General features: G+C 37.7%; 1 protein-coding gene across 1 annotated transcript in view; it reads left to right on the top strand.

The window, feature by feature from the left end:
• Nucleotides 1-25,501, top strand: part of Samd3 (sterile alpha motif domain containing 3) — a 51,637-nt gene that overhangs the window by 7,649 nt on the left and 18,487 nt on the right. The window contains exons 4-6 of the mRNA XM_042666835.1: nucleotides 13,925-14,110; nucleotides 14,349-14,433; nucleotides 14,966-15,133. Of these exons, the coding sequence (XP_042522769.1) occupies nucleotides 13,925-14,110; nucleotides 14,349-14,433; nucleotides 14,966-15,133 (439 nt within the window). The remainder of the gene's footprint in view (nucleotides 1-13,924; nucleotides 14,111-14,348; nucleotides 14,434-14,965; nucleotides 15,134-25,501) is intronic.

The following is a 25,501-nucleotide window of genomic DNA, read 5'->3' as shown; positions in this document are numbered from 1 at the left end:
ATGATTTCTCCCATTTGGTCTGATTATTGCTATAAATAAGTTTAGCATTAGTGCTATAGAATAAGTTTAGCTTTCTGCCTTGGTTCAGTAAGTAAAGTAGTATCAATAGGGTCCAACACTTTTGATACATTAGTTCCAGTCACTTCCACATAAGCAGCTCAGACAAAGGGAAACACATCCTACCCTAATGCATCCTACTCTAGTATGAAATAAAGGAATGTTCAGTCACATGTGCAAGCCTAGTCACAGGTATCTTTATATGAGATCCAATCAGATTTGTGATTAATCTTCTCAGCAATTGTTTTCTTTTTTTGTGCAGTGCTAGTAGTCAAACCCAGGACTAAGTAAAACACTCTATTATTTATGCCACATCCCAACCCTGGGATTAGATTCCCCAATTCATACATATCTATGTCCTCTAATGTCCCAGAGCTGTGGGAATTGAGACTGTCAGGGACAAGAGTTTTGCAGTGCCTGGCATGATCAACTAATGTTCTCTACATGAAAGGAACATTATGCCTTTTCTTTAGTCTCATCTTAACTGAATCAAATCCGCACCACCATAATAGAGATCAAAAGAGCCTTGTAGAATGACATCAGATTGAGATGTGGCATTTTGAGATCCATCAACATAGATGGTGGTTCACTCATAGTCCTACGACACAGATGTGCTAAAAAGGGCAGGAGTGAGGGGAAGTGTAGTTCAAGAACAGTCAGGTTAGTGTGATGGGACAAGATAAGCTGGTAACACTTATGAATCCTAGCTCTGCTGCGTGCCAGCTGAATAGGCAAGTTCTCTAATCCCCATGACCCTCATTTCCCACCTGTAAAATGAACAGAATAATGAGAAGTCTTGAAGGCCTAACACATAGGAGGAGTTCGTAAATTATAGCTATTATCTTTGTTCGCTGGCCAAGTATCAAACACAGGGTCCAATAAAACTCAAAACAATTTTGTTCTCAATTCTAACAAGTGGTCCCAGAGTAGAAGAGCAGGATTTGTGCCAGGAAGAATGGGCAGCCAGCAAGGTCTGGAAGCCTTCCCCAGATTCAGGCTCTAGGCCAGAGGAGGACAGCTTCAGTCTTTCCAGAAGGCCTGGGACATCTGTTGATAGTTGTGATAGAAAACAACAATTTTTTAAAAAAAAAAAAGTTCTGTGAACGCTGTGCAATGAGAGGAGGAGTGGGGCTTTTAAGAACCTTATAACGAAACCTGGTCACAACAGAGGGGCATGAGAGAGCACACAGTGGGTGTTTTGCCACATTTGGACACTGAATCTCAGTTAAGTGGACCTCTGAAGGAAGTGTAAGACCAACCATTTCCTACCAGATGTGCTCATAGATGACCTCATACCTACAGGTCTGTGTTTGGGATGCATTGCATACTAACTCTGCTTCATTATTAAACATTTCAAATGTACAGAAATGTAGTAAAGGCTACAAGGAATCCTAGAGTAAGAAAGCTGTTTAGCTATTTAACCCTTCCTTTCTCTGGGTTGCATCTATTAACATCACAGAAAATGCCTTAGAAAATACTGTTTTAAAGATTTCTGATCTAAGTCAGGATTCAGACATTCATTTGTTCAATGGATAAATATTTATTGAATGCTTTATGTACGAGGCATTGCTGTAGGCCTAGGGCTACAGCAACTAACAGAGCAGATCGAGCCTCCCACCACACAGAATTTGCATGCTAAAGAAGAAGAAAAGTAACAAATATATATTACATTATGTAGTTGTTGAAATGCTATCAAGAACAAGAATATAAAGTAGGGGGAGAGGAGATAGAGAGTAAGCAGGGTGTGTGTGTGTGTGTGTGTGTGTGTGTGTGTGTGTGTGTGTGTGTGTGTGTGTGTGTGTGTGTGTGTACAGTGAACAGGTTCTAGTTCAGAGAAGGTTTTGGAGAAGGCCTTCAACTTTAATTAGATGACACCAGAACAGAGACTCAGATGAAGTCAGGACTACTGACTCCCTGAGGAAGAATCGATCTTTTCTCCAGTAGAGTCCATCTGTGGAGCACAGAGGAAATTTGAAATACAAATCCTGCTTTAAAAGGTCAGGTGTGTGACCTGAGATTCTGCATTTTTAAATCCAAGCGTTGTTTGGGGATTTATGTTTTGGTGGCTAGGCACTAAACCAACAAAAAATAGAATTGGGGCCAGGATATTCACTTATTTTATTTCCACAATTCTAATATGCAATGACAGTTGAGCATCAGGCTATAAGCTATAGAAGATAATGAAAAAAATCAGTAAATGGGATGATTTGAATATGTATAGCTTTTAAAAATCATTTTCTGGGTGGCTAGAGAATTGATTGGAATAAATGAGGGGAGCACAAAGAAACACCAAAACACTAGGTGAAAAGTCTAAGCAAGAGACAATGAAGGTATGAACTAAGATGGTAATAATGAATTTAAATACAAAATCAACACAACTTGATGGTTCTGCTAATAGAAGGAAGAGGTGATTGGTTAGATAGCAATTTTTTCCTGTTTATTTCTGACTTGTGTAACAAGATGGTTGCTTTGCCATTATCCAAAATGAGAAACTAACAGAAGGTGAGCATGGTGGAATGTACTTTTAATTCCAGCACTCAGAAGGCAGAGGCAGGATGATTGAGGCCAGCTTGAGCTACAGAATAAGACTGTTTCAGAGAGAGAGTGGGAGGGGGGCAGACAGACAAACAAATAAACAGAGAACAAGAATAGGATAGCATTGTGAAAGATAGGTTTAATCCCTTATTCAATAAGATTCAGTGGAGTTAGAAAAACAAATATTCTGATAAAGCCAGGCCTTCTTCTCCCTAGTTTATATATTAGTTTTGTATAAAGGCAAACAATCGATGGAACTAAGCCTGACCAACAGTTTAATAATGGTAAGAACAACTCACCATTTTTTTGAAAACCCAGCTTTCTACATTCCTCAGCATTTATTGAGAACTCCTGCCTTTGGTAGCTGTTGAAAACAAATCAGATCACTTGAATTCTTATAAGTGAAAGATTCTGATTTGAGGGAAGCTATTTGCTTCCGAGGTTCTGGCAAACCAGTCCACACAGCACAGGGCTAGGAGCAAGTCATTGAAGAAGTTACCATATGAGGCATATAAAACCAGAAGTCTGGGCAAGAGTTGAAGAGTAGTATTTTCATTTCTATCCTCCCTACCATCCTTTCCCCCACCAAAACAAAAACTAAAGCCAAGAAACAAAATTATCTAAGGACATTTGCTGTTCTCTATAGATTAGCGCAGAAGCCCAGCAATGTGAAGGTGGGTAAATAAAAAGTTGCCCTAGATCAATCCAATCAAGTGTGAACTAACAGATTCCTATACTTCCTAACAGAAAAAAGAATACTACTGAGCCATTTTACAATAATAAGTAGGTCATATCTCATTACCTTTTCTAATATGCGAATGAGAAAGGAGAAAAATAAAAGAAGGACTTGGACATGATACCTCTGTGAACTCTGCTTAGGTGAGTGTCATGGTAGTCAGTGGAAACTTTGAAGACAAAGACCAGATTTCTAGAAATTTGCATTTCTGTCAAATATGAGGAGAAATTGGGGAGTGACAGGATATAAAGTATTTATGTATTGTTTCTTTTCTTGCTTACTTCTGATAGCTAAGAACAGAAGGATTGCAAGGCATCTGTCTATATCACCTCTGATCTTATTCAGCTCTCTCATTTCTTTGTGTTGGATTATGTGTGTTTCTACATGCATTTTAGAAGCTAATTTTCATATGTGAATGCCTAGACTATGAAAACATATCTACTACATTATATATAAAATATACTATAAATACTATATACTATACTATATAGCTTATAGCTTATAGTTATATAGTATATATACATATATTCTATATGTTAAATAGTTGATATGTTATATATAGTATATAACATACAGTATAACAATATATATTAAAACATAAACATATATAACATATAACCTATAAGTATATAAATTATATATTATATAAAATTATATACATATACATATGTATATATATATATATAATAAGTGAACATCAGTGTCCTAAGAATTGAGGCAAACAATGTCTGAACTAGTGATTGATGTCATCAGTTGCAATAACACAATAGAGTTTCCTTCTTGGTCTCCACATGCCATAGAGTGCCAGTGTTTCACATTGTTATTCCTTACTTGCTGACAAGTTTGTATGGGTGTGCCTTTGCATCTCTCTTTTTTAAAATTCTTTGCTGGGAATTAAACCCAGAGACTTGGGACCTCATTTGTGTTAGACAAATGTTCTGCTGCTCATCTTCTTCTCCAGCTCAGCATACATCCCTTTATTGTGTCTCTGTTGCCCCTGCCATAAGACCTGGCTGTAGGTCTGAGCAAGCCACATTAAGAGAAAATAACATCTACAGAAAGAAGTGAGGAAATGAATTTATTTATAGCTTTGGCTACAACTTGAGAGAGAGAGAGAGAGAGAGAGACAGACAGACAGACAGAAGACATAGACATAGACAGAGAGACAGAGAGAGACACAGAGAGAGAGAGAGACAGAGAAAGAGAGTCAGAAAGAGAGAGAATTCTTGTCCATCCTGTCCATATTAGTGTCACAATGTAGAAGTAGAGTGGAAGGCTAACACAGGAAGCTAACCAGTTTGAGAACACATAGTTACTTCTAAGCCTATCTGGGCAACATACAAAAAAACTGAAACAAATTTTTTTAAAAAAAAAGAAATAATAAAAACAAAGCCAGAAGATACTTATGTGAAGATAGTCTTCCTAGACTCAGACTAGTAAAAGTTCTTACTTTCTTTGTTTTCATAAGAGAAGAAACTCTTGGCAAGGTTACTGGCATTATTAACACAGAAGCTACATTTCTGCTTAAACTTGTAGTCTGACAAAATGTGTTCATTACTGTGAAGATATGTTTCAAAACATCCTTCTTTATCCCAGGATAAGATGACAGCAGATTCCTTAAACAGATGTCTAGCATCTCCTAGCTTTCACTTCTTCATTTATGTGCCCATAACATTTAAGTTTTTAGGTGTTTCTAGCATCACATGCCATTTAGTATTAGAGCTGATGATACCCTATCAATCTATACTGTTCTTAGTGAATACAATTTGCAGTGGGGAATACAATGAAATGGAAGATTTCAATTCAGCCCTTGGAACTTTGGTATTTCTAGCTGCCTCCATCTCTCTCTGCCAGTGCTGGAAATCCTGCTTTTGGTTATAGGCCAAATGTGAAGGCCTAACAATTTAGGGCCTAATGATTTGATGCATCTTTTCACCTTGGTCCCTTGTTACTTAATTGCTATCCGTGAGCTGTTTTATTAGAAGAGAACCTTCTTTTTTGAAAGATGTTATATACACAATCAGTCAAAGGTTTACAGACCTCCCCCCAAAAAGTTTTATCTGTTGTAAGATTTTATAAAATCTAATCATGTATTTCTTTCATAATTCCTAAAACCTTTCTATGATATTTTTATCATAAACCATTCTACTAAAAAAGACAGTGTGAACAGAGCCCTTTGCCATTATAGCCTGGCTCTGGGTCTATTCTCTTGCCTGCACGAATTAGAAAATATCATAAAATACACAAAATGGAAAAATCCTTTTATTTACAGTTTCTGCCAAAACTGCAGATGAGAATCATTCTATGTCTTCCTTTGCCTTCCCTATAGCAGTTTCACAATTTATAGAAAATGAACAAAAGCTGTGGGTCCTAGTGAGTTGAACTGGGAGATAAGTTACAAAAGTGTAATACCATTTTTTGTAGTTCTTATTGTACCTTCTTGGTACTAGAAGCAGGGGAGTGGGGATTCTGGAGAGCTGTCTCTATTTTATTTCCTGTGGGACTAGAGCTGAACAAGATAGTTTTTGAAGTACTAATTTTGAGGGAGTCCTATTGTAATTCTTCTTTTTTCATGCCCTAAAAAACTTGTCATATTTTTATTTTCCCACTCTTTATTTGACCAGGGTTTTCTTATCCTTTAAAAATGTATCCAGGGCTGGGATGGTGGCTCAGTGGTAGAGCGCTTGCCTTGCGTGCATGAGGCCCTGGGTTCGATTCCTCAGCACCACATAAGCAAAAAGAAAAAAGCCGAAAGTGGCACTGTGGCTCAAGTGGTAGAGCGCTAGCCTTGAGCTGAAGAGCTGAGGGACAGTGCCCAGGCCCAGAGTCCAGGCCCCACGACCAGACCCCCCCCCAAAAAAAATGCATCCAAACTTGAATCCTGTGAAATATTGGCAATAGGTTACCTTTATCCAATTACAAAATGTTAAATGACATAAGTCCCCAGTTAAATTGATGCTGGTTTACAGATATATTCCCTAGGTGACTAGTATCCAATCCTTTCAATTATCAGAAGTGGCCACGCTTGGACTTCCACGGCATTTAGGCACATCCAATTATCTTCAATAATGATAGTTATAAAACAATGAGCAACACACACATAAGCCTGAAAAAGCCTATCATGCTAACAATTTTAGTTTGGAGGACATCAACTTGGTAAAGTGTTCTAAGGTTTAGGCTTTTCATAGGCTTAGGAAATAATGCTAATGACAAAATATCATTGCTTATGTACAAATGCATCCCATAAATACAATGACGGTTATTTAATTAAAACAAACATAAATCAGATTTGAAATGACAGCATTGCCTCATATGATACAAGGTTTTTTGTTTTATGTTTTTTGTTTTTGTCAGTTGTGGGGCTTGAACTCAGGGCCTAAGCACCATCCCTGAGCTCTTCTGATTATGGCTAGTGCTCTATCACTTTGAGCCACAGCTCCACTTTCAATCTTTAAGTGATTACTCAGAGATAAGAGTCTCACAGACTTTCTTGCCCATGAACTGTGATCCTCGAATTTCAGACTCCTTAATAGGTAGGATTACTAGCATAAGCCTCCAGTATCTGATGACACAAGATTTTATTGTTGTTTTCCTTGCTTAGTTTTGTGTTTTTAATATTGATAACTTATATAAATTTAATAGATCCAAATATATTATCTTTTTGTAGGTTGTTAAGAAGGACTATATTTAGCATCATTTTAATTTATTTATATATAACTCATATGTCTTAGCTCTATCATGAAGTTTGTTTTTCCTCAATTCGGTTTTTAATAGGTATTTTTAGATTTTCTATGAAATTTAGGATGCCAGACAAAAACTTTTCTTTACCAAAGAAAACCCTTCATAAACAGACATAGAAAGTTAAAATATCCTTATTGGCTAGTATATAAATTAGCAGTTCTTAGGACACCATTCTTTTATATTGTCAATACATTTAAATTAACTCATTTGTCAGGGAGCTAGGTATGCTAAAATTTTTGTCATAAGACAAAGCAGCATAGTAATATTAATTTTCTCTGGTTATGAATTGAGAGCTAAATTCCAATTACATTAATGACAAACTGAAGCAGGTAGAGGCCATCTTGTTATGTGACTGAATAAGATTTTCAAGCCTTATCTGCTCTTAAGCAAACGTTGTGTAACAGTAGGTTTTCTAAAAAGCCTTCAGACTTCTTTTTCTGTTCTCTCAAACAATCTGAAACTTATTTTTGATGTATACATTTCTACTGAATAACAATCCTCTAAGGAATTTCGAGGAATAATGTTGTTTTAGTATAAAAGAATAATCAGAGAGAACCAAAACCTCTTATCAAACAAAACTAAGCAAAACAAAACAAAGACATACTAATTTCAGTACACAGAACTAATATGTGAATTTATCAGAAAAGCAAAAACAAAACAAATGAAAATACTCATGAGCTCAAAAATGGAAAAGGTGGCCAGAGATACTCCAGTCAGTTAGTTTGAGTCCTTCATCTCAAAGTACTCATTCTGTACACATGACATAAATATACATCATAATAAAATCATAAATCACAATCAAACCTTCTCTAGAGGACTCCAAACTAGTTAGCACTTTCCATTCTATGCAACTAACATCTCCAAATATACATAGTTCCCTATGTCTCTTAACATCTCGGCAAATTTCCTCTAAAAATATAATCCACAGCACAGAAAACCCAAGTCAGACAGACAGTTTAAGAAAAGTTAAGCCCAAATTTGCTCATGAGAAAGCCACATATGACAAGAAAAACAGGAAGAAGCTGGACACAACATTACAAAGTCACCAGGGGAACAAACATTGGGCCCATAGTTTCCAAGACATTCATTTTTCCATTTTATCTCAAGTGGCAAAGGGCCATTGATCTTGTTCAAAGAGTCCTGAAACAAAATGAGGTTTCACAGCTATAGGAACTATCTCCATTCTCCCTTTGCAGCCATAACTCAAAAGTCTGGGAACATGTGCCCAGAAGACATTGTCAGAGATAAAAATCCCTTCATGGCTGTCAAATTCTGTTACCTGTTACCCTGACTGTGAGGACCTGGTTCTGAGTCCAACAACCAGCCAAGTTATAGAGAAAAATAACATGAAATAAAGGCAAAAATGAATGGATTTACAGTTTTGGCCGAAACTAGGGTAAGGGAGGAGCAGTGGCTTTCTTCACCCTCCCATAGCAATATCACAACCTATAGAAACAATTTAACAAAAATATGTGTAAGTACCTATGTAGATTTAGATGTAGTCCCAGGGAGTTAAACTGGGAGATATATGATAACAGTTGAAGCTCTGGCTTTTGGAGTTCTTGTTGTATCCCAGGGACTAGGGATTTTGTGGGGATTGTCTCTCCTCCCTTCAGCATATTCCCTGTGAAATTGGAACTGAAAAGACAATTTGTATATTTTTAAATCCTAGTTATGAGACAGCTCCAATATAACAGGAAAATCAAGGCAGGCAGTTGAGAATAGACAAATATCCAACATAGCCATGTGGAGTATTCAGACAGGGAAAAACACCTTAGGACCAAGAGAGCAGGGTGCAGGATCCACCCAAGGTGACAGCATAAGATAAGCCCGAGACAGCGCTTGTGGGATAATTGCTGGCTGCTGGGGAGTAATTTTTAGAGATTTAGTGAAGTGTGCTTCTTGTCAGATCTGAAATTTTACATTGTGTAGTGGTTCATAATTACATAGTATAATGTTCTTATTATTGGACCATATTATGAGTTATTCTAATCATTAGGCATGTAAAATTAAATTCTGAGATATACTACGGAATTTTCTTTTTTTCTGAGAACATACCTGAAAAAAAATCCCATCGTTGCTTTATTTGTAGAGCTGAGTTTTTAAAAATAACAAAGTTCCTTGAATGTGAGAATCCACTAAATTGAAAGCCACAGTTTCAACCAGCCAGAAAACTATAGTTCAACTAACACATTATTTTTTTTTTATCAGTCCTGGGGCTTGAACTCTGGGCCTAGGCGCTGTCCCTCAGCTCTTCAGCTCAAGGCTAGCTCTGTGCCACCGTGAGCCACAGTGACACTTTCAGTTTAACACACTATTTTTAAAGAAGCAGGGAAGTAAAATTCTCTAAATATTTTAGCTTTCTAGTGAAGAGGTTTAAGAATTTACTTTGTCCTCAAAGTAATATCATCCACTTTCACAAGGGAAAAAAAAAAATGATTGCAAACACGCAATAACTGCAAATGGAGTTTAACTGCAAAGAACAAATCCAGGGTTTTCTTTCCAAATGTGAAATTTTATATCCAAATGCGTTTCTAAATCATAGTTACTCTCTTCTGAAGAATCATCAGGAACTTAAAAGAATGATCAGTACAACAGGGACCTGGCTCAGAGTTGCCCTCCTGACCAGGAAACAGACACTTTCAGGGAAACTGGATAGAAATGGGATTCTGAAGGTGCTACTAGTTATTTACATAGTAACCTGGATCCCTGCCTACCATGTCCACTGAACCATGTATCACTGCTAGTGATAGAAGAATCCTTACTCAATGTCATTTAATATATGGGTGACATTGCCAGAAATCAGGGAGATTATCATGTCTATAACAATTGCAATATTATTATGGACAAGATAAATAATGACACATCCAATATTCTTTTGTTCTTTCCTTCCTTCCTTCTTTCTTTTTTCTTTTGATATTTTATATAGCTTTAGATTGTAAATGTTTCTATGTGAAGACTATTGTTTTAGCGAGCAAGAAAATTGTTTGGCCTTAAACATAAATGAGAAAAATTTGTCTTTTAGACATTAGCTTAAATTTATTTGGTTATTTTTCTTTTAATTGGACTATGAATATCCCAAAGATTGGAACAGTTTGTGTATGGAATTTGGTGCTGCTCTTCATGTGCACATTCTTTTCTGGGATGTTCCTCTCCTTGTCCACAGATATAGCTACCCCAAATTCTTTCCACTAGTTCTGTAGGCTACAAACACTCCAGATTTTCTATTAAAGTTTTAGCTCTACAACTTGTTGTTTGTACTCAGACCCAGGGCATTTTGACCAGTCATTTCGTCCATCATTCTCTCCCACTACCATCTCCATCCCTACTGAGCTCCTCAAGTTTCCTAGTTTCATTTTCACATATGTACATTGAGAATTATGACTGCATTTGCCTACCATTCCTTCCTACATTCCTTGATCCCCCTAACCTCCCCTTAAGCCCTTTGGTTTATAAGTAGGATACCATAGACCTTTGAGAAAGTAATCACAATGAAGCAATGAGCAAGAGATTATATATGATAAAGGAGGTCAAGAAAAAGCAGAGGTCATGTTTGGAGTTTAAGTAGGAAGTAGGGAGCCACAGAATTGTTTCAAACTGCCATAGCTCCTTTCTTCAAGTACTGGGCTGCAGTTACACTAAGCAATGCTATATATACTATAGTAAGAAATAGTTCCTGCCATGTATAGTTTTTGTCTCTCCTCTGATCCCTTCCAACGTTCAGCTTCTCTTCTGTGTGTTCAGATGTTTTCCTTAGGGTACTCAATTGAACCTGTCTTAACAGGATGTTCTTCCTTATCGTATGTAAATCCCATAGAAATATGCTGTCTGCTTTTTGAGGGCAGAAAAAAATGAATGATTTTCTACTCTCACTACAGTTACACAAAGTTGGAGAGCTAATGAGATTTTTATGATGCTTCTGATCATAAAAACTGCATAATCAAAGAATATACTATTTCAGTTAAAAGGAAGGAAAAAACAATAATGTTAGTTAGCTTGATTCAGTAATTCCACCTTCACTATATACCATTGTATCATAAGTAATAGGACCTTGTGTCCCATGAATACATAAAATTAGCATGTCTCTATTCAACAAAAAATTTTAAGTGTAATAATAATACTACCAATTGTCAAACTTTTGGCTTAACTTTATTGTAAGTTGTATTTTAATGCTTATATGAGCTGAGTGCTTAGTAAAGAGTAGATTTTGGTTCACTTAAACAGAGATCAGGGTTAGCATTTATATGATTTTAAAGCCTTCTGGTTAATTTTCTATGGATCTAGGTTTGAGATCCACTAAATTAGAGAGCAACTATTTTTAAATTTTTTTGAGAGCTGTTATTTTGTGGTGGTGATTTTATAAATAAATAAATAAATAACTGTGAAGTATGAACAGAATTAGTAGCATCCTTTGCAATGGAGAGTTCTTTGTGCCCGGCACTTATTTTACAGTGGCTTTTTTTGGTGCTCTGCCCAATTCTAGCTCAGCAAATTATTATGAATAATTTTAACATAATGATAAATATTTAGTTTAATGCAAAAGTAATTTTACCAGTAGGAAATGGTTATTCTAGCAGTTACTTGTTTCTAAATTAGATTGAACTACTTTCTGATGGGACTGCCTTATATAATACTCATTTTGATTTGTATTAGCTAAGATAGTTTGGATCACTTCCAAGTACATGTATTTTAGTTTCAATATAAATAAAAAGAAAATTTGATGCCTCTGATTTTGCCTGATAACTCTTTACTAGATCTTTAATAGATCCTGTATGTGTCTGTTTATATTCTGTGTTTAATAGAAATAAGCCTATGCATTATTGTCCCTGTCTTTATGTAGAAGACTGAAAGCATACACAACACATATATGCAAACATACACAAATATATATACAACAAAATGGCAAAAATAAAAAAGGAAAGATATGCTAGAATGTACTGATACCAGGTTAGTCACTTCGCCTTCTTAAAACCCTGGAGAGCCACAAAACACAGTCAACCAAACTAACCCCTGGTCTCTGTAGATAAGGGAGAGATAATTTGGCTATAGGAGGCAAAGGCCAGACAATGAATTGTAGAAGGAAATGGGAAATGTACAAGAATACCTGGTATATATTAGATTCCCAATGCATATTATTTGAATGAATTAGCAATATGAGAGAGAAATGTATTGAAAAATATTTTGGGCTGGTGCAGAAATTTCTTTTTCTTTTTTAATAGTGAAAATACTATAGAGAGGGGTTACAATTACATGGGCAAGATAATGAATGCATTTCTTATCAAGCATTGTTGCCTCCTCCTTTGTTTCCTCTTCCCATCCCTTCCCATCCCCCGATTCCCCCCATGCCAAAGTTGTAAAGTTCATTTTTGACATAACATCTTATACATCTCGTTGTTGCAATGGGTCCACCTGTATCCCTATTTAAGCAATTTATTTTTTCCCTTCCCCTCAACAAATTATACCAATATCAAATACAGTAAAATTTCTGAGAATTGCCAGTTGCTGTGTTGTAGTATTAAACTGTAGGTGTGTGTATTATAGCCAGCAGATTTTTACCACCATTGAAGACGTTGCGAGAGCTTATCAGAGAAAGAGATGAGAGTACTTTCTCCAGCTTTCTGATTCTATCTTTTGATAGAACTACTCTTTTCTTTTAAAAGATGACCTATGATACTGAAAGAAGTTTGGCCCTTGAAAACTCATCAGAATTTTATTTGAATTACCAAGAAATCCATTGTCTTCAGAAAATTTACCTAGCTTGGTTAGTTTCGAAAATTCTTGGTTTACAAAGGAGGAGGCAACAGTGCTCAATAGGAAACGTACTCATTACCTTGCTCATGTAACTGTAACTCCTCTGTACAGTATTTTCACAATAAAAAACGTACAAAAATAAAAAATAAGAAAAAAGAAACTAGAAATTTCTTGGTTGTCTACTATTCCTTCACTTGCATCTCAGTTAATCCCATTGGTGAAATAGATTGAGTTACCTGGTGCCTTTAGTTAACTGATGCTTGTAAACTTTACTATTAGAGTCTTCTTTTTATACACCCAAGAGTCAGCCACTAATGTGAAGGTTTTAAAGTGTTCCTGAGACTTAATTTTACTTATTGATGACATAAAATTCACCTTTGGAAGTGAAAAGTCAGTTAATTATAGTAAGTTTATGTTTAGTAATTTTTGTGCAACCACCCTAACTATGCATTTTTGGCTACTTTCAGACTTTAGGCAACCATGAATTAGTTTTTAGAAGTTATGATTTTCTATCATCTGTTGAAGAAACTTCCAGTGAATGAAAGCAGAATATCAGATATTTGTTTTTAATTTATTAACTCAATGTTTCTTTTATTAACTCAACGTTTCTTATTGAAATAACAAACAACTAAATCAGGTGTACTCTATATTTCAGAAGCAGAATAGAGTAGAAAAAAATTCTTAATCAGTAACTAAGACTAATTTATTGCAGGCCTCATTTGCTTTTACATAATTGCAATTTTCCATCTATTCGATAACTCTTGCAGTTTTGAGCTGTGTATTACAAGTCACCTCTTCAAGACACATGAGTTAGTATTCTTTTCAACTGCAGGCCTTATTCTAAAAATCTATATTAGAATGGCCCTTTTAAAAAAGAATTGTAAGTATTGGTGCATGTGCAAAGGGGAAAAAATACCCAGAGACATCAGATAAACCTTCAAATGTGTATGAGCACACGAATGAATGGGAAATGGATCCATGATTTTATACATTTAGGTCGCAGGAAAGTGGTTTGTGTCACATGTTCTCCAAGGGTAGAGAAGTAAATAAGTTGTCCCAAGATTTGAAATAGGACTTCACTGTTCCTGTGTTTTTATTTCACAGAAGAAATGTGAAACATATTCTAGCAAGGAACAAAGCATTGCAATGGACCAAGTCCTACATTTTACCTGAGTTTCCCTATGATGTCAAGTGCATGTTAGCGGAGCAGCAGTGTCCAGATCACAGCATGAGGATACGCATCATTGAGTTTCTCCAGGCCGACATGACTAAATACCTGGATGGCTCGCTGTAAGTAGCAACAGGGCAGACTTTCAGTTTGGGGAGAGGATCTGCTTTCTGAGCAGAGTAGAAGTTCATTTAGAATCAAATCTTCAGCTCTTGGATGACACAGGATAAAAGTCCCACATGCACAATATTCCAATGTCTATTTTGTTTTATGGGAAAATGTCTCAAAAGTGACTATAACATAGACTCCTCTTGAATGTAGGCTCTTTGAAGTGAAATGACTCTTTCTTGTGGTTAACAGGTATCCCACCACCCAGCAATACAATGATGTGGTCAATGCCTTACTGCAGGCCCATCCGTTCCTGGATGAGGACGGCTGTGGCTTTGTAAGTGACCTGTGGTCCAGTCATCCTGTTTTGCTCAGTCCACCTTGAAATAATAGCTCATTTGACTTTCCTCAAAAACCATTGCAGCTGACAAGACTGAGTCTATTTTTCCATTGATGATCAGATCACCTGCTAATAGTTCCTTCGGTAATATGTACTAGAGCTGGTCTAGATGTGGGACTTCCCTACTGAGATTGTGATACTTCCTGAAGGGCAAGAAATAATCTTATGGAGACTTTTGATGTAAAACAAAAAAATAGTTACTTCCTTCATGCCAAAACCTTGCCTAACATTATTTTAGTAGCATTCCTATTGTGTTTTTCTGATTCAATTTCCTCAGCTGTAATTTAAGATTATAATTTGTATAATAATGTTCCAAAGTTATTTAAGGATAAATCAAAGGATAGATACATTACTTCTATTATGATTTCAAGCCCAAAGATGATAAACAAATAAAGCATTTAACACTTATATAGTGTTTTTTCTAATCTCCTGTAAAAAAAATATAACTAACCTGTTTAATTTTACACAGTTTTTATGGAAACGAGCCCTCAAAGATCGTTTTAAATATGTTCGAAGGCCTATAGAAGATGATGAACAAGTAATGAGAAATAAGTACAAATTTGGACACCGAAGAGGCCAGACGAGGAAATCCCTTGCTGATACAAGATTTGATGAAGTTAAAATTGTACAGATAAAAGTAAGATTGAATCATTCAATGTTCAGACTTTAAAATGAGACACCTTTAAAGAATTATAGGTGTAGTCAGGATCCAATTAAATGAATAGCTTGCATGCCAAACCATGTCAGTAATGTCTCCGAAAGCAATTTGAGGCAAGAATGTTACTAACTATCTCGTGGTCATTTTTTTCACGATCTTTAAATAACCTGGGAAAACTTGAAGTTCTGGGCCCTTGAACTATTTCTCTTTCTCTCATTCTCTTATATATTTTATGTTTATGAACTTTTTTTCTTTTTCTTTTTCTTCTCTTTAGGTGATAGGTGGCTTATTTTTTAATTATATTTTTTATTATCTTTAAGTAGTTGTACAAGGGGATTTCCATTCAACTAATCGGGTTAGAAGTACAATGCATCTTGGTCTTGTCCCACTTTCATTATTCTCCCTCATTTCTTACAATCCAACTCTTCCCCTCAATTTCATAGGATATACATTAAATATTATGACTATAGTCTCTTCTTCCTTCTTATTTCTCTCTTCTGGTACTGGGGCTTCAACACGGGGTTTTGTGCTTGCTAGGCAGTTCTCTTTTTGGTTGGGCCAGCAAGGACTGTGATTCCCCTATTTATGCTTTCTTTCCTCTATAGTTATGGTGATGAGTGCACCCCATTCTTTTGGTATGGGCCTTGGAAACATTTTTTTTCCTGAGTTAGTACCAGCCAGTCTTAAGTACTTAGGGAGACACTGGCTCTCCCAACCCCCATCAAAAACAACCTGAAAAGTCATAATAAGTTTACATTCCCACCAACAATGCAGTAGGGTTCCCTTTTGGCTACATCCCCTCCAGCATCTTAGAGTTCTTGATTATAGCCATTCTAACTGGAGTGAGGTGGAATCTCAATGTTGTCATGATTTTCATTTCTTTTATGGCTAGAGATGAGCATTTCTTCATGTGTCAATGGCCATTCTTTTTTTTTTTTTTTTTTATTGTAAAGCTACTATACAGAGGGTTACAGTTACATGAATGAGGTTATGAGTACACTTCCTCTTGAACATTGTTACCCCCTCCATTGTTTTCCCCCTACCATCCCCTCCCTCCCTCCCTTCCCCGAGGTTCTTTTTTTTTTTTTTTTTGATTGTGATTAAATGATTACATAATTTCAAAGTCACAAGTTCATTCTAACTTCCCTGGAGCAAATTGTCTACCACAGTCTGTAATATATAACAGTGTTCACATTTTATATACCATATTTGTGATCAGCAGCATGGGGATATTTAGTAGTGGTTCAACCAGATGAGCGGGAGTTCTTTGTTTCTTAAGTCCTGTTAGTTTTGTCGTATCACCTAACCTTTTGGATTTAGCATCCACTTATCAGGGAGACCATGTACCGTTTGTCTCTTCGTTCTTGGCTTACCTCGCTCAACATGATTCCTTCTAGCTCCATCCATTTCCCTGCAAATGCCATTATTTTGTCATTTCTAATGGCTGCATAATATTCCATTGTGTATAGATACCACAATTTTTGGATCCATTCATCTGTGGTGGGGCACCTAGGTTGTTTCCATATCCTAGCTATTGCGAACAGTGCTGCAATAAACATGGAGGTGCACGTGTCCTTGTATATTGGTTCCTGTTGTTCAGGGTAGATGCCTAGAAGTGGTATGACTGGGTCATAAGGGAGGTCAATCTTTAGCTTTCTAAGGACCCTCCAGACTGCTTTCCAAAGTGGTTGTATAAGTGTACATTCCCACCAGCAGTGTAATAGGGTTCCTCTTTCTCCACATCCCCTCCAGCATTTGTCGTTGGCTGATTTGTGGATGTGGGACATTCTGACTGGGGTAAGGTGGTATCTCAGGGTTGTCTTTATTTGCATTTCCTTCACCACCAGGGATGATGAACATTTCCTCATGTGTTTCTTTGCCATTTTTATTTCTTCATTTGAGAAGTCCCTCTTTAGTTCCCTTGCCCATTTAGTAATTGGTTTGTTAGGTTTGGGAGGGATTAGTTTCTTGAGTTCCCTGTATATACAGGATGTTAACCCCTTGTCTGGTATATTGCTGGTAAATATTTTTTCCCAATTAGTTGGTTGTCTTTCTAGCTTAGTTGCGATAGATTTAGCTGTGCAGAAGCTTTTTATTTTAAGGTAGTCCCATTTGTCGAGTCTCTCTCCAACTTGTTGTGACCCTGGGACTCTGTTCAGGAAGTTCCTTCCTGTGCCTATTAGTTCAAGTGTCTCTCCTACTCTGTCCTGTAGTAGTTTCAGAGATTCAGGTTTAATGTTAAGGTCTTTAATCCATTTTGAGTTGATGTTGGTGCATGGTGATAGGCTGGGGTCCACTTTTAGTTTTCTGCATGTGGCTGCCCAGTTTTCCCAGCACCAGCGGTTGAAGAGGCTGTGTTTCTTCCATTGTATGTCTTTGGCTCCTTTGTCGAATATCAGCTGGCTGTAGGCCTGTGGATTTATATCTGGATCTTCTATTCTGTTCCATTCGTCTTCGGGTCTGTTTTTGTGCCAGTACCATGCTGTCTTTGTGATTATAGCTCTGTAGTAGAGTTTGAAGTTCGGCATGGATAGCCCTCCCATATTGTCTTTATCCCCTAGAATTGTTTTGGCTATTCTAGGTCTTTTGTTGTTCCATATAAATTTTTGGACTGTTTTCTGTATTTCAGTGATGTATGTCATTGGGATTTTAATAGGAATTGCATTGAATTTGTATATTAGTTTTGGAAGTATCACCATCTTTACTATATTAAGTCGGCCTATCCAGGAGCATGGGAGGTCTTTCCATTTCCTAGTGTCTTCTGCAATTTCTTTCTTTAACTTTTTATAGTTCTCATTAAATAGTTCTTTTACATCTTTGGTTAGGTTAATTCCTAAATATTTTATTTTTTGGGAGGTTATTGTGAATGGGGTTGCTCCCTTTATTTCCCTCTCTTCCTGTGCGTTATCAGTGTATAGGAAGGCAACTGATTTTTGTGGGTTTATTTTGTATCCTGCTATTTTGCCGAAGTGACTTATGATTTCTAAAAGTTTGGGGATGGAGTTTTTGGGATCGTGGAGGTATAGTATCATGTCGTCTGCAAAAAGGGATAGTTTAACTTCTTCTTTCCCTGTGCGGATCCCTTTAATGTCTTTTTCTTGCCTTATTGCCCTGGCTAAGGGTTCTAGGACTATGTTGAAGAGGAGTGGAGACAGTGGACATCCTTGCCTTGTTCCTGTTTTTAGGAGGATTGGTTGTAGCTTTTCCCCATTAAGTATAATATTGGCTATTGGTCTGTCATAAATGGCTTTTATTGTTTTTAGAAATGTTCTTTCTATTCCTATTTTCTCCAGAGCTTTTAGCATGAATGAATGTTGAATTTTATCAAAGGCCTTTTCTGCATCTGTGGCGATAATCATGTGATTCTTGACCTTGGCTCTGTTGATATGCTGGATTACATTTATTGACTTACGTATGTTAAACCATCCCTGCGTCTCTGGGATGAAGCCTACCTGATCATAGTGTATTATTTTTTTAATGTGTTTCTGGATTCTGTTAGCTAGAATCTTGTTAAGGATCTTTGCATCTGTGTTCATCAAGGAGATTGGCCTGTAATTCTCCTTTTTGGTTGGGTCTTTGCCTGGTTTGGGGATGAGTGTGATATTGGCTTCGTAGAATGAGTTTGGGATAGCTCCCTCCTTCTCTGTTTCTCTGAAGAGCTTGAGGAGTATGGGTATTAGTTCTTCTTTAAAGGTCTTATAGAATTCTGCTGTGAATCCATCTGGTCCTGGGCTTTTTTTTGTTGGAAGACTTTTGATAGCTTCCTGTATCTCATTATAGGATATTGGCTTATTTAATTGGTTAACTTCTTCTTTGCTCAGTGTGGGTAACTTGTATTTCTCTAAAAATGCATCCATTTCCGCCAGATTTTCTTCCTTTAGAGAGTATAGCTTTTGAAAGTAGTCTGTTAGAATTGTTTGGATATCTTGGGTACGTGTTGTGATGTTTCCCGTGGCATCCCTAATCCTATTAATATGGATTTCCTCTCTTCTTTTTTTAATTAATCTTGGCAACGGGCCATCAATTTTGTTTATTTTTTTCAAAGAACCAGCTTTTTGTTTGGTTTATTTTGGTTATGGTTTTCTGATTTTCTAATTGGTTAATCTCTGCTCTCAATTTGGTTATCTGGCTTCGTCTAGTAGCTTTAGGTCCCATTTTTTCTTGTTTTTAGTTGCAACATGAGATTATTTACTTGGTCTGTCTCCATTCTCTTGATGTGGGCACTGAGGGCAATAAATTTGCCCCTCAGGACTGCTTTTGCTGTGTCCCACAAGTTTCTTTGTGAGGTGTTTTCATTTTCATTGAGTTGTAGGAAATGCTTTATTTCTTCTCTGATCTCTTCTGTTACCCAGGCCTTGTTAAGGAGTGTGCTGTTCAATTTCCATGTATTAGAGAAATTTCTGCGGTATGCTTTGTTATTGAGAGCTAGCTTGATTCCACTGTGGTCAGATAGGATACAGGGGATTATGTCGATCCCTTTGTATTTGCTTAAGTTCCTTGCATGAACTATGATATGGTCTATTTTGGAGAAAGTTCCATGAGCTGCTGAGAAGAATGTGTACTGTGTTGTTTTAGGGTGAAATACTCGGTAGATGTCAGTTAATTCCGCTTGAAGTATGGCCTCACTTAATTCGGTAGCTTCTTTGCCAATTCTCTGGTTGGTAGACCTGTCCTTTGGTGAGAGTGGCGTGTTAAAGTCTCCTAGTATTATCATATTGGGATCTATTTTATTCTGTAAGTTTGAGAGCATTTGTTTAACATATCTGGGTGCACCGATATTTGGGGCATATAAGTTGATGATGGTTATATCCTCCTCTTGGATTGTTCCCTTTATTAATATGTAGTGTCCGTCCTTGTCTTTCTGTACTGATTTTAATGAAAAGTTTATTTTGTCAGATATCAGGATAGCTACACCTGCTTTCTTATTGGGGGAATTTGATTGGTAGATCCTTTTCCACCCCTTCACTCTGAGTTTGTTTGTATGTTTGGCTGAGAGGTGGGTCTCCTGAAGGCAACAGATGGATGGGTCTTGTTTTCTGATCCAGTCCTCAGTTCGTTTTCTTTTAATTGGCAAATTCAGCCCATTTATATTAAGAGAAAGTATAGAGAGATGCATTGTTGTCCCTGCCATTCCGTTTTCCTAAGTTTTTCTTCTTTCCTTTCCTCCTGTGCTTGCTCAGTTAGACTTTGAGTAATGCTTGTTTGGGGCAGGTCCCAGTTCCTGGTTGCTTTCTTCAGGTTGTGTCCCCCCTCTTAGAATTCTTTGTAATGCTGGCTTAATGTTTATGTATTCATTTAGTTTTTCTTTGCTATTAAAAGTTTTCAGTTCTCCATCGAATGTGAATGCTAGCTTTGCCGGGTATATCAGTCTGGGTTGGCAGTTATTGGCTCTCAGGGCTCGTATGGTGCTTTCCCAGGCTTTTCTTGCATTCATTGTTTGTGTGGAGAGATCTGCAGTGATTCTAATTTTTTTCCCGTTGTAGTATAGCTCCTTCTTCATTTTTGCTGCATGCAGGATTGTTTCCTTATTATTCAGATCCATCATTTTTACTATAATGTGCCTAGAAGTGTTTCTCCTGGGATCTTGCTTGTTGGGTGTTCGATAAGCTTTTGTGATGTAGTTAAGATGGTCGTTTTTGAGGTGGGGAAAATTTTCATTGACTATCTTGTTAAATAGGTGTTGCATTCCCTTGCTCTGGAATTCCTCACCTTCGTCCACTCCGATTATGCGAAGGTTAAATTTTTTAGCATTATCTGCTTGCTCTTGAATTTCCCTTTGGTTTAATTTGAGTGATTTTTCCATATCTGTCACTTTTTGGTCCAGTTGGTGTATTCTGTCTTCTGTATCTGACACTCTACCTTCCATTTCATTCACTCTGTTGACCGTGGCTTCTATTGTGGTTTGCATGGTGGAAATGGATCCCTTTATGGATTCAATGTTGGTTCTCAGAGTACTGATCTCACCTCTCAATGAGGTGAGATCAGTATGCATTACCTCTAATTTGGCGTTTATCTCACTTCTTACTGAGGTTTGTGCAGCTTCTATTTTTGCATCCAACTTTTGTTTGATGTCCTGTATATCTTTTGATAGTTCATCCTTGTGCTCTTTCAATTTCTGATCCATTTCTCGCTTTATTTCTTGAGTCATTGCCTCCAGCAACCCTTGGATGTAGTTTTTGTCTTCCATTCCTGCTTTGCTCCCACTGGGGCTCTCCCCTGCGTGGCTGCTGGCTTTTGAGGTGAGCTTGCTGTCCTGGGTAGTGGTAAACCTTGTGATTTTTCTCTGTGATTTTCGCATGGGGGTTCAGGAGACTGCTCTTCAATCTTGTTTTGGTGTGTCTGTCTTTGCTTGGTTGCTGATTCTGTATTGGTAGAGAGAGTCTGTGCCTGATCTGGATTCTGTTGGGAGCCTATTTCCAGCTGCTATTCTGACTTACTTAGGATTCTCAGCTCTCTGCTGTAGCAATTCCCGCCTTTGGAAGGGTTGAGCAGCCTAGACTGCTTGTGTTTGCTCCTGCGGGTGCTCTTGGGAAGATCAGATGCTCTGGATGCACTCTCCCAAATACTGGAGTCTGCTATGGGCTCCTGATGTGTTTTTGTTTGTTTGTTTTGGCTGGTTGTGGGCTTGAACTCTAGGTTTGGGTGCTGTCCCTCAGCTCTTCAGCTCAAGGCTGGCACCCTACCATTTGAGCCACAGCCCCACTTCTGACCCTTTTTGCTTTGTTCAGGCGCCGGTCCCCGGGCCTGGTTCCGGCCCCAGCCTGGAGCGCGCTCGTTAGGCCTGTGCTAATGTGTATACCACCTAGGTTATGCAGCCTGGAGGACACAGTTCAAATTTCTTCTACTGTTGGTAGTCTTGACCCAGGGGCGCTGTTCCTGGCTTGGGCATTTAAGCTCCCTTCCAGGGGCGCTCTTGCTCTGGCCTGGCCAGCAGAGTGTGCTCCACCGGCTGGTGGAGCTCTCGAACAGTTCCCAGTTTTAGTGGGTCCTGTGGTCCAGGTGTTGGGGTAGGGAGTCTAGGTCAGGGTCTGGGGATTCCCTCCAGCTCTGGTCTCCCTTGAGGGATTCACTGTCCCCTGTTGGGTACTGACCCTGTAGGTCATCAGTTGTTGTTGCAATCCGAGTTCAGTTGGGGTGGTTGCGGGCTGGGTTGGGCAGCCCCCGCCGGGTCGTTGCGATCGCGATTGGGCAGGTGGTCTGCGGACAGGTCCCTTTGTCGCGCTGCTGGTGCCGGGCAGCTTTGGCGGGATGGAGCCTCTCCGCTCCGGTGGAGAGTGAGGGGTGGGGGTGTGATCCTTGTGGAGACTCCCGGCTGGGCTTATGTGGTGCTGAGGAATCGAACCCAGGGCCTCAAGCATGCAAGGCAAGCATTCTACCACTGAGCCCCATTCTTTTTTTTTTTAATTGTGAAAATACTGTACAGAGGGTTACAATTGCATGAGCAAGGTAATGAGTATGTTTCTTATCAAGCTTTGTTGCCTCCTCCTTTGTTTCCCCTTTCTATCCCCTCCCATCTCCCCCTGAAAGTTGTAAAGTTTGTTTTTCGACATAACGTTTTGCACATCTCATTGCTGCAGTGGGTCCACCTGTATCTCTATTTAAGCAATTTGTTTTTTCCCTTCCCCTCCACAAAGTATACCAACATCAAATACAGGTCATTCTTATTTCCTCTTCAGAGAACACTCTTTAAGTCTTTAGCCCACTTATCAATCGGGCAGTTGTTTCTCTGAGGATTTGTTGTTGGGGGGTTTAATTTTTTGAGTTCTAAGTATATTTTAGATATGAGACCCTTGTCAGTTGTATTGCTAGTGAAGATCTTCTCCCAGTCCCTGGGCTTTCTATTGATCTTGCTAGCTATGTCCTTTGCCATGCAGAATCTCTGTAGTTTCATGCAACCATTTATCCAACCTTTGTTGTGTTTCTGGGTCTGTATTAAGAAAATATGGCCTCTGCCAAGGAGCCCTAGTGTTTCTCCTATTCTTTCCTGTAATGTTTTCAGGAGGTCTACTTTGACTTTGAGGTCTTTGTTCCATTTGGAGTTGATTCTGGTGCAGGGTGATATATAAGGATCTAATTTTAGTTTTCTACATGTGTTTAACCAATTTTGCCAGCACCATTTACTGAAGAGGCTGTCTTTTTTCCATTTATTTTTTTGGCTCCCTTATTGAAGCTATTGGTGGCTATACGTCTGCGGGTTCATTTCTGAGTCTTCAGTTCTATTCCATTGGTCCTCAGGTCTGTTCTTGTGCCAGTACCAAGCTGTTTTGATTACTATGGCTTTGTAGTAGTTTGAAATTTGAAATTCCTCCTGCGCTGTTCTTTCTGCTAAGAATTGTTTTTTTGTTTTTGCTATTTGGGATCTTTTATTGTACCATATGAATTTTTGGATTGCTTCTTCTATTTCATTGAGAAATGAGGTTGGTATTGATAGGTATCGCATTGAATTTGTATATAGTTTTTGGCAGTATTTACATTTTCATGATGCTAATCCTCCCAATCCAGGAGCCTGGGAAGTTTTTCCACTTCCTTAGCACTGTTTTAATTTCCTTTTTCAGGTTTTTAAAGTTTTTGTCATAGAGGTCCTTCACCTCTTTAAGTTAACTCCTAGGTATTTTGTTTTTTTATGGGGCTATTACAAAAGGAATTGCTTTCCTAATTTCAGCTGCGCTCTTCTCATTATTGGCATAAGGGAAAGCTGTTGATTTCTGAGCGTTAATTTTATGCCCTGCTACTTTGCCAAAGTTTTGAATCAGCTCAAGTAACTTGTGAGTGGAGTCCCATGGGGCTCTTTAAATACAAGATCATGTCATCTGCAAAGAGGGAGAGTTTTAGTTCACCTTTCACAATTTGAATCCCCATTTATGTTTGCATCTTGTCTTATTGCCCTAGCTAGGCATTCTAATACTAAGTTGAAGAGGAGTGGAGAGAGCAGACATCTTTGTCTCGTTCCTGAATTTAGAGGAAATGGCTTTAACTTTTCACTATTTAGTATAATGCTGGCTGTAGGTTTGTCATACACAGCCTTTATTATAGTGAGGAATGTTCCATGGATTCCTAGTTTTTCCGGAGCTTTCAGCATAAAGGGATGTTGGATCTTGTCAAATGCTTTTTCTGCCTCTATTGAGATAATCATGTGGTTCTTATCCTTGCTCTTGTTGATGTGATGAATTATATTATTTGATTTGCATATATTGAACCAGCTTTGCATCCCTGAAATGAATCCTGTTTGGTCATAGTGTATGATTTTTTTGATGAGTTGTTGAAGTCTATTGGCCAAAATTTTGTTGAGAAGTTTTGCATTGATGTTCATAAAAAATATGGGTCTATAGTTCTCTTTCTTTGATGAATCCCTTCGTGGTTTTGGGATGAGGGTTATGATGGCTTCATAGAAAGAGTTTGGTTTTTTCCCTTCACCGCCACAAATTATAACAACATCAAATACAGTGAAAACAGGGGTTATACTGTGGGGGAGGAACATACAAAGCAACAAAGAAATAATCTTAAAAATGTGTTAGAAACAATCGCATGAAAGAAAAAAAACATTTGAATACATATCTTAGGGTTCATTTCCCTAACATCAACTTATCTGACCTTACAACTTTGGTGGGGGAGGAGGAGGGTTGGGTGGGGGTGATTGGAGGAGTATTGGTGTGAGCTCTGCTTTGAAGGCCTTGTAGAATTCTGCTGTAAATCCATCCGGTCCTGGGCTTTTCTTAGATGGAAGGTTTCTTATTGCTGTTTCTATTTTGATGCTTGAAATGGGTCTGTTAAATTGGTTTAAATCATCTTGGTTTAGTTTGGGCATGTCAATATTTGATATTCTTCCATATCTTTCAGGTTCTCAAACTTATTAGCCTAAAGGTTTGAGAAGTATCCCCTTATTATATTCTGAATCTTGGTTGTTTCTGTAGTGATGTTTCCTTTCTCATCTCTGAGTTTGGTAGGTGTGTTCTCTTTTTTTCTGATAAGATTTGCTAAGGGTCTGTCAATTTTATTAATTTTTTCAAAGAAGCAACTCTTCGTTTTGTTTTGGTTTTGGGGGATTTTTTTGGATTCTATTTCATTTAATTCTGATTTAATTTTAATTTTTTGTTTCTGTCTACTGGATCATTTTTGTTTTTCTATGGTGATGAAGCAAAGGATATAAATACTGAGAAATAAGGCTTGGAAGAACCTCCCAAACACTGAATTTATGTCACAGAATTGTAAGCTTCAGATTGATTGCCTAAATTACTTTTAATCTCTATTTTGACCTTATAGAGGTTTTTCCATTTCCTTAAGATTTGAAAAAATCTTAGAAACATTTGAAATAAGACACCTTTAGGTAATTTTCACATCTTTCAAAAT

Source organism: Dipodomys spectabilis, unplaced genomic scaffold (assembly GCF_019054845.1).
Source record: "Dipodomys spectabilis isolate Male_0828 unplaced genomic scaffold, ASM1905484v1 ptg000001l, whole genome shotgun sequence".
Classification (NCBI taxonomy): Eukaryota; Metazoa; Chordata; class Mammalia; order Rodentia; family Heteromyidae; genus Dipodomys; species Dipodomys spectabilis.
This window is presented reverse-complemented; position numbering and strand designations above follow the sequence as displayed.